This window comes from Thalia democratica, chromosome 2 (genome assembly GCF_965202585.1).
Source record: "Thalia democratica chromosome 2, ktThaDemo2.hap1.1, whole genome shotgun sequence".
NCBI lineage: Eukaryota > Metazoa > Chordata > Thaliacea > Salpida > Salpidae > Thalia > Thalia democratica.
Genome location: NC_139166.1, coordinates 75,048,014 through 75,060,303, shown reverse-complemented (window position 1 = coordinate 75,060,303; position 12,290 = coordinate 75,048,014). Strand labels below are relative to the sequence as shown.

The following is a 12,290-nucleotide window of genomic DNA, read 5'->3' as shown; positions in this document are numbered from 1 at the left end:
TCAGACTCTTTTTCTGGATAAGCAGGACCTAAACATTTATAAAAAATAACTTGTTTTTTTATGTTTTTTATTTATTCTAAACTGCAAGAGCTCTAAAAAATAGTTTAAATAAACTTTTTCATTTTGAGATAATTACTGTTTTGTTTTTAAACTTTTAAAATGTAAAGCAATTGACTTTCAAAACTAAAACTGTCAGCATTTATAAAGTAAAACAAACAAACGAAAACAATTTTACAGACACATTTATCTAAACAACCAGCAAGCAAACCAAATAATGTCGGCGAGAAAACCACCACCAAAGCTGGCCCCCAAACCGGGCATGGTCAAGGTGTACAAGGCGCTGTACTCGTACCAGGCCCAGCAGCACGACGAGCTGTCGTTTGACGAGGACGAGCGAGTGTTTGTCGTGGACCAATCGGAAGACGACTGGTGGCGGGCCACGGTGAAGGGGAAGACCGGGCTGGTGCCCAGCAACTATTTTGCGGAAGACATCAACTCAACCGTCACCCTGCCAATGCACGAAGCTGCTAAAAGGTTTTTAAATATTTGAATATTTTCTTTGTAATAATTATATTTTTGTATTTCAAACAGATTAGTTGTCTAAATTTGTTTTATATACGTTTGGTAAAATAATTCATAAAGAGTAAATTATTTTCAATAAATTAACCCAAAAAATTGTTTTGTTGTACTCAAAACATTTTCATTGAGCATTAAACTATTTGGCTAAAACATGTTAATATAGTTTAAAGCTTCAGAAAATTTAATACTTGAAACTCTAAGTTATTATCATTTTTTATTTGTCTTATCTTTTAATAAATATTTTATGCTTGAAAACAGTTTGATATTTTAACAAGTTTTCATAGCTCTTCTTTTTCACATGAAAACTTTTATTTAACAAGTGTTAAAATCTCATATTTTTTACTGTTTTGTGGTTTTAATGCTTAGTCAATATATTTTATGATATTTTTACTGCCAAGTATTTTATCATAAAATAACCATTAAAACAGCCGCAAAAAACATTAATAAATTAAAATATAAGTATAGTTTCTATAAAAACTGTATTTTAATTTCTAGTTTAACTTATTCTTATTTTAGTTTTCAAATGATGTGAAAAAGCTATAACTATAGTAAATACTTATTATTAATAAATTTTCATTTTTTTTTAAATTTTATTACACAAAGCTTTTCAAAACTATACGAGTTTCTTTCTCAAGTGATAAATAAAAAGTGAAGTTTGAAAATAATTTTTAGTTAGTGAACAGCTTAAAAAATAACTTTAAATTATGACGTATGAATAAATTCAAATAAAAACAAAATTTAGAGATTTAGCAAGTAACACTAAAGTTAAGGTATGTTAATTAATAGATTGTTAGTAATTTTGCTTTTCTACTTAATGCTATTTGCGTATTTAAATTAGGTTGCTCTTCCTCAATCTATATTGATTCCAGGCTGTAGAGTTCGCTTGTTTACACCGTTTCAAAACTTTAAAGTTCTGAACTGTGTTAGAGTCTTGACAGGGTGTGAAATTAAAAAGATGTTCACAATCAAATAGCGCAATATTTGAACATGTTTTTAATTGCACACCCTGTCAAAACTCTGACATAGTTTAAAACTTTAAAGTTTTGAAACGATGTTAAAAAAGCGAACTTTACAGCCTGGAATCATAATTGGCCTGGAATCATCATTGTGCATCATTAATAAACTTTTCTGTTGTGTCGCGAAAGTCGATTTTGCAATTAAAGGTTTGGTTAATTTTTTACTTGTTGAAATTTTCTTATCGATTGAGGAATAGCGATCTAATTTAAATACGCAAATAGCATTAAATGGAAAAGCAAAATTATTAACAATCTATTAACAAACACACCTTTAGTTTTAATTGTTAAATCTCTAATTTGTTTTTAATTGAATTTATTCGTACGTCATAATTCGAAGTTGATTTTTAAGCTGTTCACTCACCAAATTTTTTTTATAATTTCATTTATTATTTATCACTTGAAATGAAACTCGTATAGTTTTGAAAAGCTTTGTGTAATAAAATATGAAACAAAATGAAAAATCTATCAATAATAAATTGCAAATGGTATATAAATAGTTCAAAAACCTTCCTATAATAGTTAAAAAAAAACAGTTTTATAATTTAGATACGGCCGGATATTGCCATTTTTGTCTGATATCCGGATCCGGCCGGATCTTGATATGAAAAAAAGATCTGGATCCGGTTCCGGCCGGATATCGATTTAAAAAAAGATCCGGATCCGGTTCCGGCCGGGTTCTAATTTGAAAAAACTATCAGGATTCGGGTCTGGCCGGATCCTAACAGAGACTCGGCCCATTCGGATCTAGTTAGTAAAATAGAGCATACAGAAAAGTATTTTTTCAAAAACAAACCCTGTGTAAACCAGTCATTTTCGTCAGTTAAAATTAAACACTTACAGTGATTGGCTCATTTTGTACACATGACTAATTTACATTTGTTTAATTTAAACTATGAAATAAACATATCAGAAATGTAACTCTTTCCCTATGTTGTAAAATTAAAAACTTTACTACCAAATTGTTAACCTTATGGCTAGCTGTTCTACTGATTATTAGATTAAAGTAATTTTTTCAGTTTTTAAAAACCTCATTCTGACTCAGGCTAGTTTATACTCACTCTAGCTAGTTTTTTTTTGACTTAAACAGTGGCAACCCTGCTAGTTTGAAAATTTTTGGGAATTTTTGAAAATCTAAGGTTGCCTCAGGCTAGTTTAGTTTTTAATAAAAAATCAGGCTAGTTTTAAAATTTTTTTAAAAACTCAGGCTAGTTTTCTTTTAGATTCTGATTTTTGAATGAGTTTGAGCTGATCCAGTTTTAAATATTTTGTGATTTTTTAGTTAGTTTTGTTCAAGAAGATTTTGAGAGTAAACTAAAAAAAAATAAGAACTAACTTATTAATTAATAACATCAACTTTAATTATCATAAGTGTGCCTTAAGTGGATTTTTGGAGATATCTTTTGGTGAAAAGATTCATAAGTTCAACAGTATCATAAAGTTAATTTTATTGAAAATTTTGGAGTACAATAACTATGAACTTATCATAAGATTAGCTGTGATAGAAGAATATGGTTATGATTAGATAGGGTGATCAAGTTTTTTTAACTTGTAATAATAATTTTCACAGAATTTTTTGTAGAACAACAGAGCAAAAACTAGTGATGTACCGGACTCACTATCCGGGTCCGGATCCGGCCGGATATTGCTATTTTTGTCTGATATCCGGTTCCGGCCGGATCTCGATTTGAAAAAAAATCCCGGATCCTAATTTGAAAAAAAAGTCCGGATCCGGGTCCGGCCGAACCCGAAATTGTGGGTCCGGTACATCACTATATATAATCAAATAGTTCTTATAGCACATAAAAATAAGCCGTTAGTAAAATCTTAATTTGTATTTTAAGTTAGTGTTATTTATGTATTAAGTATATACTAAATAGTTAAAAGTAAGCATTTTAATTTAAATATAAAGTATGACATGTTAGACCAGTGGTCGTCAAGGTGTACACTGGTGCACACTAGTGTACACGAAATTTTTTTTTGGGTTCACAAAATTTTTAATGTACACGAAACTCATTTAGGGGTGCACGAAATTTTGAGATTACAAAAAAAAATACATAAAGTTAGATTAAGAATGTAATTAATAAAGTATTTAAAAAATACTAAACTAGGGATTTTGTAATAATTGCAGAGAAGTGTTTAATTAATAAGTATGTAAGACAAAGCCATATAACTAAAATATCATTGTGAAAATAAGGTATAACAAATAAAGAGGTCAATTAAAAAGAGGATCAAATAAAAATTTTAGCTTCAGTTGTTAAACGGTTTGCACGTAACTACAAACTGAGCTATGAATTTTAAAGAGAATTGCACTAATAAAAGTGTTTACGTAGTCCCACCGCTAGCGGCGCTTATTAAAATTAGATTTTGGGGTGCACCAATTTTATTTTTGCAGCTTGGTGTACACAGAACTTGATTAGCTTGACGACCACTGTGTTAGACATATTTATAAAAATACTTTTTATACTTAGTTTATTTTGTTTTTTGATTATAAACTAGTGCTATTTGTAAATAGCTTACAGTTTAAGATTTAATTTTAAAATACATATGTAAAGCCAATTATTTTTATCAATGTAATTAAATGTTAACTTCATTGTAGTATAAAAACTTTTTGACTAAAACACTAATTTAAAAATTAAAAGTGCTGTTTCAATTAGTGAGCAATAATAACAATAATATACCTGACTGAAAGCTTTAGCAGAGAAACTCGTAGAAATCAAATAAACTGTTGAATATCACGGATGTTATTATGTTAATCATTTTATGGATACTTATACAAGAAAACAAAAACACTTTTCTCAAAACAGGGGAAACATTTCGTTCCTGGAGGAGTGCCTGTTGACAAAAATCCCCGTCAACCAGCCCGACTCGTCCGGCAACACCCCATTGCACTGGGCGTGCAGGGGCGGCCACGTGGAGTGCGCGAGAGCGTTGCTTGGCAACCACCTCACCAACATCGACGCCAAGAACATGTTGGGGGAAACCCCACTTCACGGGGCCGCGTGGAAGGGCCACGACGACATCGTCGAGATGCTGGTTGCCAGGGGGGCGGATACTAACGCGCGTAGCAACGAGGGGAAAACCCCCGTTATGCTGACGAGTGACGCGGGTTGCAAGGCGTGGCTGACCAGGATGGAGAGGAGAAACACGTCTCGGTCCATGAACCAGGACGAAGACTACCTGGACGACTCGGATTAAAGAAAATGAAATTGTTTCTTAATAATTAAAAATAAAGTTATATAAAATAATTCCTAAATTTTAAGAATGTTCTTGTTTCTGTTGTTGCTTTTTTTATAATTTTTATTAAGAAAGTAATAATTTTTTTAATGATAGTGATCGTTTAGTTTTCATCATGCAAAATGTTTTTTTTGTTTTTCATAACCTAATCTCTCTTATCAAGTTTCAGTACTTTTTTTAACGTTCTTTTTAATATATATTAATTTTTATGTGTTTTAAAATACTTCCACTAGTTAAGTTTTAATTTAATGTCAAAGTATTTATTAAAAATCATATTTAATCTTGACTAAAACAAGTTTTTTTGTAAATAACATTCAGGAACCTGATTTAAACTCCTTGCCTTGCAAAATAATAAAAGTTATTTTTATATAATTAAAATTAAACTTTGCACTTAACAGCTAAATAAAAATATAGGAAAGTTTCAATATGCTGTATAAATTTTATTAATACATTCCTAAAAGAATGTTCAAGTGTTGTGCTTAAAATTAACTTTTGTTTGTTATATTTTACACATTTTTATATTTTCTATTCATTGTTGTTTTACCAAAAATTTAAATAATCTACAGAATCTTCTGCATTCGTTTTTGTGTATTTTTACTGTAAAATAAATAAATAAAAATACTGGTTTTATAGCCGACTAAGTCATTTAATACTTATTTAGTTGTTTATTGGTAAATTGCTAGTAAGTAAGCTATGGAATATTGATAATAAAATTTTCTTATTAAAATAAACATAGAAGCATGTTTTTATAACAATTTTTAAGAAACCAATGGTTTGAATATTACAAAAATTGAAATATAAAGTTTTTTGTTAAAAACTATTTTAAACACTAACATTTAGCTAAGCAGATTTTTAATGTTTTATTTGTTTGTGGTTTTAAAGCGTAATATAAGGTTAAAAATGGAATGAATTATTTAATTTAGTTCTAGAAATTCTAGTGTTAAAAATTATATTTTGTCTCCATTTTTTTTTGTTTTACAAGAATCTGTTTATGTCACATTTAGTCTACTGAAGCTTATAGTGCTGCTAATGGAAAAATCAGTAGTTTATTAAATAATTTCGTAGCATACTGATAATTTATTTACAACAAACTTAAGGGCGTTAAAATCAACAAGACCAAGCAAAACTTATGGATACTTGTTTTACAGATTAACACCTAACAAGTTAAAAAAAATATATTTTTTTGATTTAAACACCAGTTTTAAAAGTCTTAGTTTTAAATATATTACTTTAGCTACCTGTTTTTTAACATACTAAAATAAACACTTTCAAACACATGTATTCAACAATAAAGCTTGAAAGTTGAAAATCAAACAGATATTTGTAAACAATAATTATACTTTGTTTAATATCACTTCAATTGAGCTTATAAAACTATACTCAATTTGAAAATTATAAAGCTTCAAATAAACGACTTACTAGTGATTTAATTTCATTTGAAAACTACAGTTTCACAGTGGTAACAATACCAGTAATTCATCAGTTACAACAAAATAAAATCATCAAATAAACAAAAAGTTAAAACAAGCTAAAGACTAAAATGGCATAGTGCATGAATTTTATCTTGTAGGAAATTTTAAAACAATTATAGCTTATAAGACGTTGTAATCGCTTGTTTATATAAACACTTAGTTTTATGACTGAAAAAGTTAATAATAACAAAATAAGCTAAATTATATTTAGACTTGATTATAAAGTCTAGTCACCAAATGTTTAATTTAGTTAGTTTTTTGTTAGAGCTCATTAATTTTTTTTTGAAATGATAAACTTTCCTTATTTTTGTGTTAGCTTAAGTTCGAAAACAAAATAAATCTCAAAAGCATTTTAGTATGTAAAAAATATTAACTAGTTTGCTAAAAATGTATTTTAGAATTGTTAGAATAAATACCATCGGATCTTAGATGATAAATTTTATTAGGGCTAAATTTGAAATCCACAATTTTATTTTAGTATAATATCAGTAAGTTCTAATTTATACTAGTTTGAGGTTAACACGTTGTATTTTTTATCAAAAGCACCTTAATTTATTACAGAAAGACATAGTAAAAAATTACATGCACACTAATTATCTATATTCAAGTACTAAACGTACTCAAACTTTTTATATAAGTTTGTTGGTTTAAAACAGTAAGTTAAACCTTACCCACCATACTAACATTATGAATATATAATACGTTAAAGTAGTAATCTACCATTCGTCTCCGTAGCGCAATGGATAGCGCGCTGGACTTCTAGTCCAGAGGTTCCGGGTTCAAGTCCCGGCGGAGATGCGGTTTTATTATAAATGCCACTGATGGATATGACAGATGGTATCTAATTAGATTTTAAAGTTACTGATCTAATATAGAATCGATAAATAATATTTTATGAGTTTAGATATGTTAGGCTGGTACTAAGTTAGTTAACTTTAATGAACGCTATCTTTCTACTTAGTACGCAATTTAGAGTTGTCAAATTCAGAGAAACTGTATAACAAGTTTGATAAACTAGTCATCTAATCTGGTTTTTAATTAAAGCTAGCACTAAGCTGAGGTATTTAAATAAAAGTTATTTTGCAGTTTTGCCATCTAAGCAAAATTTTTAAAAGAAAAAACTTAAAGATTATTAAATAAACATTAAATACAGCTAATTTGGTACCAAGTATCTGGTTTCTTGATACTTCTTTGTTTGTTAAATATCAAGGTAACATTTAAATTGTACTAGACAAGATGCTAAAAGGTATCCAAGTGGTGTGCGACTTGATAAGTGAAAGGTTTTTTTGTGCACCAGGTCTTAGGACCAAACATTTTGAGCGCTTTTACTTTTTGTTCAATAAACAATAATATATTAGTAAAAGAAAAACTTATAATATAAACACTAAGACTTTGATTATAGCAGAAAAAGTATTAGCTATAGAACAAATATAGTAAAGTTAATCAACTAACCATAATGTTTCTGAGAAAAGTAAAAGCTAGTAAAATTAAGTATGAATAAATCTAAATAAAACTTTTGATGGTTTATACCAGGGGTCGGCAAACTGCGGCCCGCGGGCCAAATGCGGCCCGCGAAGGGTAAATCTGCGGCCCGCGAGTACGCTAATTTTTTGAATGGAATGCGGCCCGCGAAAGAAAATTTTGCGGCCCGCGAGCATGTAAAAGTGGCCCGCTAAGCAAAAATATATTTTAAGTTAAATTTGTTTGATTAATTCTGTTTTAAGTTCCTGTATACCATTTTAAAGCAACTAATAGACTTTACTGATTTAGCTTAAAAATTTGGAAATGACAGGTTAGCATTTCACCAAGTTTTTTTTTCAATTTCATAGTAATTTTCTTTTTACAACAGCAAACTAGTTTCTAAAAAAAAGTGTAAAAAATGCTTTGAATTAGTAAAATAGTTATATAATACCTTTTTAATAAAAACTAAATGCAATTGTTTTCCGATTTGTACAAAAGTGATGCACAGTAATTAACTAAAATGTTATTTTTTTACTGTTTGGTTTTTTTACACGTTTTTTATACCTAAGTTTTTGTTACAGATGTTTTATTACTAAATGTTATATTCTAGTGCGCACAAAAACATTAAAGATAACAATTATAATAAAAAGAAACAACGTTTTTTTTTTTTTGATTTTGACACTATTGTTTTAGAATTTTCCTTTGCATTTTAAATTAATTCCTCTGCACACCTATGAACAAAGATGCTCATATTTTAAACCATTTTTTATTTAGTACTAAACGAGATAAAAATTAGTTTATGCATAATTTTCTAACGTTATTGTTTCTACATAAAATATCACAGTTATCTACAGACACAATGTATATGACATAAATTAAAAAAAAAATTGTTAGGTATACTTTTTAATTTTTCAAAAATGTCTTTTGGCAAAATAAGTGAATTTTAATGCGTTGCATACTAATATAAACAGTTGCTGTTTTTTGGAGCTACCTATTTAATACAAACTAGATTGAGAAATGCAAATTTATTAAGTTTGTACCTTTTCAATCAAATAGTTCAAATTCGATCAAATAAACAAAAAAAAGTTGCTACACTCAGACTATGACTTTTTGAAGACTTCAAATCTCAGGCCAATTTAGTCATTTTTCAGTTTTTGGCTTGAATTGCTTTGCTAAAATATTAGGCTAATTTCGGTCACTCGGACTGACCTTTTTGCTTTAAAGAGTGGTAAATTAAATGTATGATGTATGTTTTGTTCAATGCACGGTGTTGGTTTGAATTAAAAAATATTTTAGGTTTTAAGTCTTGCAGCTGATACAATTTAACTATTATTTATACTAATTGTATACATATAAGTGTTGCCAAAAAATACCGAAAAAGCTTTGAATTTGACAATTTATGCTTAAAAGATCTGTAAAAGCCTTGAATTTTAGAACTATCGAAAAAACCTTGAATTTTAAACAACTTTTACATGTAAAGTTATGAAATTTCGATTTGACACAAAAAATCTACCATAGAAATAATTTTTATAAAAAACACATTTAATGTAGCTTAACAGTATCTTTCAAATTTTTCTATATTATTTAAGACGGTTTTTTTTTTAATTTAACTTAATTATATACTAAAAATAGAAGCAAAAGTTGTACTTTTAAAAACTTTACATTGGTGCATTGCACTTTTGCTTTTAAAATGTCTTTACCTATTGTTGTACTTTGTATTGGAACTAAACCTATAAATTCTTCTAAAATGTCAAAAATAGTAAAAACACCTCTGACAGAAATTCTAAAATGAGCAATATCTGTTTTACCAGTTCTCTCATCTTAACAGATTGATTTAATTCCTAATTTGGTTTATGCGATTTTATAGTCTTCAGACATTTCCTAAACAAGATTTCTTGTTGATATTGTAGAAATAAACAAAAAGATTTTACTAACCCCAACACAAATTATTAAAATAAGTTTTCAACTCTAAACAGTATCTTTTTTTTAGTAATTACAATTATTTTTGCTACTTTATAATTTGCCTTAACGGTTTTTTCTGATCATTCTGTAGTTACTGTAAATAATTATGTGCATTGTTGAAACTGACTTAAGCAATTTACTTTTTATTTTCGTTTCTCGCAATAACTCCAAACTAACGTATTATAGTTCTAACAGCTCGTCTTACAATTCACATTTGCTCTTTTTAAATGCAATATCTTTATTGCAGATAAAGAATTGCTACAATGCTCAATAAAAAATAGTTTTTTTAATTCTTAATACCTTGATAAATTTTTATAGATTTGTTAAAAATTATTAAAAACTATATTGCACACTCGAGCTGAATAATAACGTTTTTATTTATATAATTAATTCACTGTTAATAAACTTCGGTATTTCTTTATTTTGTGAAATTTATTCTAAACAGGGTAGCCAAACAAATAGGCTAGTTCAATTTATTTTTTAATTCAGACTATTTTTTTTTAATTTAAGAGTTTTTTATAAAACTTAGGTGTATCTAAAACTTTAATTTCAAAGACTTTAATCTTCTAATTCTCAGAATAATTTTTATGATTGTAGTGTAGTTTACTAATTGTATTTTTTTGTCTATTTACGTATTGTGATTTTTTATACTAATGATATTTTAGTTATGTTTTTAAGCTTGATTAACAGAAAGTTTTTAGCTATTATTACTTTTAGTAAACTTTCCGAAATTTTTGCTTTTAAAGTGGTAGCCATGTAAAAGACTAATAAATTACTAATAATGTATTTTATTAAAGTATTCCAGCACTTATTAAGTTATAGCTTATCTACAGTATAAAGAAGTATTACTTTTATTTAACTAACTAATTACTGAGTTTTATTTTTAAATGCATACTATTTAAAACGAAAAAATATTTTCAAAAGTTAAAGTCTTTTTAAATATGAAAATGTGGTTCATAATATAAAAAATGTATAAAAGTGACCCATAAATTTTTTTCAAGCTGGGTTTTTATAGAGAGTTAGGTTGTAAGTAAAATATTAAAAATATTTTATTAAGTTTAAATTGTTAAGTGTTTAAGAAAGAACATATTTTATTAAGACTTAGTACATTAAACAATGTGAATTCTATTCCAATAAATATTTATATGCTATGTAGGCATTCTATGTGTAGTTAAAAGTCATTTAAAGTAATAAAGTGAATAAAAGTAAAACTATCTCTAGTGTGACCAAAACTAGTGCCAAAAGATTATTCAAATATCACTAAAACTAAAACTGTGGCCCGCGAAGATTTTGAAAACTTGAAATTTGGCCCGCGAGCACCAACTGCCTGCCGACCCCTGGTTTATACATTAGTTTAATTATTAGACATTTAGTTGTATTTTATTTTTATACATTTATATTCACAACTTATTTGTTTACTAGTGTAAAAAGTTTATGTTAATTTTATCGTTTATTTCTTATTTAAAAAGTACTTAATTAAAAGTAACAGCTACTTAGAGCGCAATCAATTCTTTAAACCGTGTTTTGTATCTTTTTTGCTTATAGAACAAAGTAAAAACGAAAGTATCATATAACTCTAACTGTATGTACAAAATTTCATTTAAGTCTAAACTCAAGTTATTAAAAATCAATTATAAAACTAAGTTCCTGCATGTGTATATATACTAATATCTTTAATAATGATGACGAAAATTGTAATAACACTACTAAAGATTAAACACCGTTAGATTACAACATAAAGAGCGCATAAAAACTTAAAATATATAAAAAAATTTTAAAACAAAACGGGCTTGTCCATGATTTGAACCCGGGACTTCTCGCACCCAAAGTGAGAATCATACCCCTAGACCAACGAGCCATTTGGTTAACCACAAAACAAGGTGTATATAAATCTATATTCTGTAAAGTAACCGCATAGCCATTACGTAGCATAATGTGCTTCAGCTAATTTTACATTATTATATTTTTTGCTTTTGTACTTAAAGTTAATTAGCTACTTTTGTTTAAACCTTGAAACTGTTTATTTCAAAACGCTTTATTAATACATTCTACTTCTTTTAGTTTTAAAATTAAAATGCTAACTAATAGTCAACCAAATAAACACAGATAACGTTGATTGGAAAACATATATCGAAGTTTTACGACAAAATTGGTGGCAGAGCACTTTAAAATACATTTCAAATTTCAAAACATTATTTTTTAAATACATATAACTTGAGTCATGAATTAATAATTAACAACTTTACCAAGTTTAATTTAACCAATAAATGCATGTTAGCTTAAGCTTGTGTTTTTTTTTTCAAATCTAGTAGAATGTTTCTCAAAACTTTACGTATTAACAGTTCTAAAACTTAATAGTCATATAATGTTTTACCAACATATCTATTATTATAAGTTTCATATTGTTACTTTTACTCATGACCATACAAAGTTCTTCCAATAAGGGCTTTTAGCTACTAAGTATGAATTAAAACATTAACTTTTAGTTTAAGGCTCAATTTTGTTACTCTTTATAATCAAACCAGCCAAAATAGCATGTATGTACAAGCTTAATTGTAAATACATT

At 27.7% G+C, this 12,290-nt stretch overlaps 1 protein-coding gene and 1 non-coding gene across 2 annotated transcripts; both read left to right on the top strand.

Annotated features, from left to right (window-relative positions):
- Positions 1 to 241: 241 nt before the first annotated feature.
- Positions 242 to 5,304, top strand: LOC145850017 (osteoclast-stimulating factor 1-like). Its single transcript, XM_082955153.1, has 2 exons — positions 242 to 534; positions 4,400 to 5,304. The coding sequence occupies exons 1-2, from the start codon at positions 275 to 277 to the stop codon at positions 4,788 to 4,790; spliced, it is 651 nt and encodes a 216-aa protein (XP_082811279.1). The 5' UTR covers positions 242 to 274; the 3' UTR covers positions 4,791 to 5,304.
- Positions 5,305 to 7,026: 1,722 nt separating this feature from the next.
- Positions 7,027 to 7,099, top strand: Trnar-ucu (transfer RNA arginine (anticodon UCU)). Its single transcript has one exon. It is a non-coding gene; the product is annotated as a tRNA-Arg (tRNA).
- Positions 7,100 to 12,290: the final 5,191 nt, after the last annotated feature.

Bases quoted from the DNA above. Each gene is read 5' to 3' on its own strand.
- LOC145850017 (XM_082955153.1), top strand. From the start codon at position 275: ATGTCGGCGAGAAAACCACCACCAAAGCTGGCCCCCAAACCGGGCATG. The intron at 535-4,399 runs GTTTTTAAATAT...TTCTCAAAACAG, and splicing joins ATGCACGAAGCTGCTAAAAG to GGGAAACATTTCGTTCCTGG.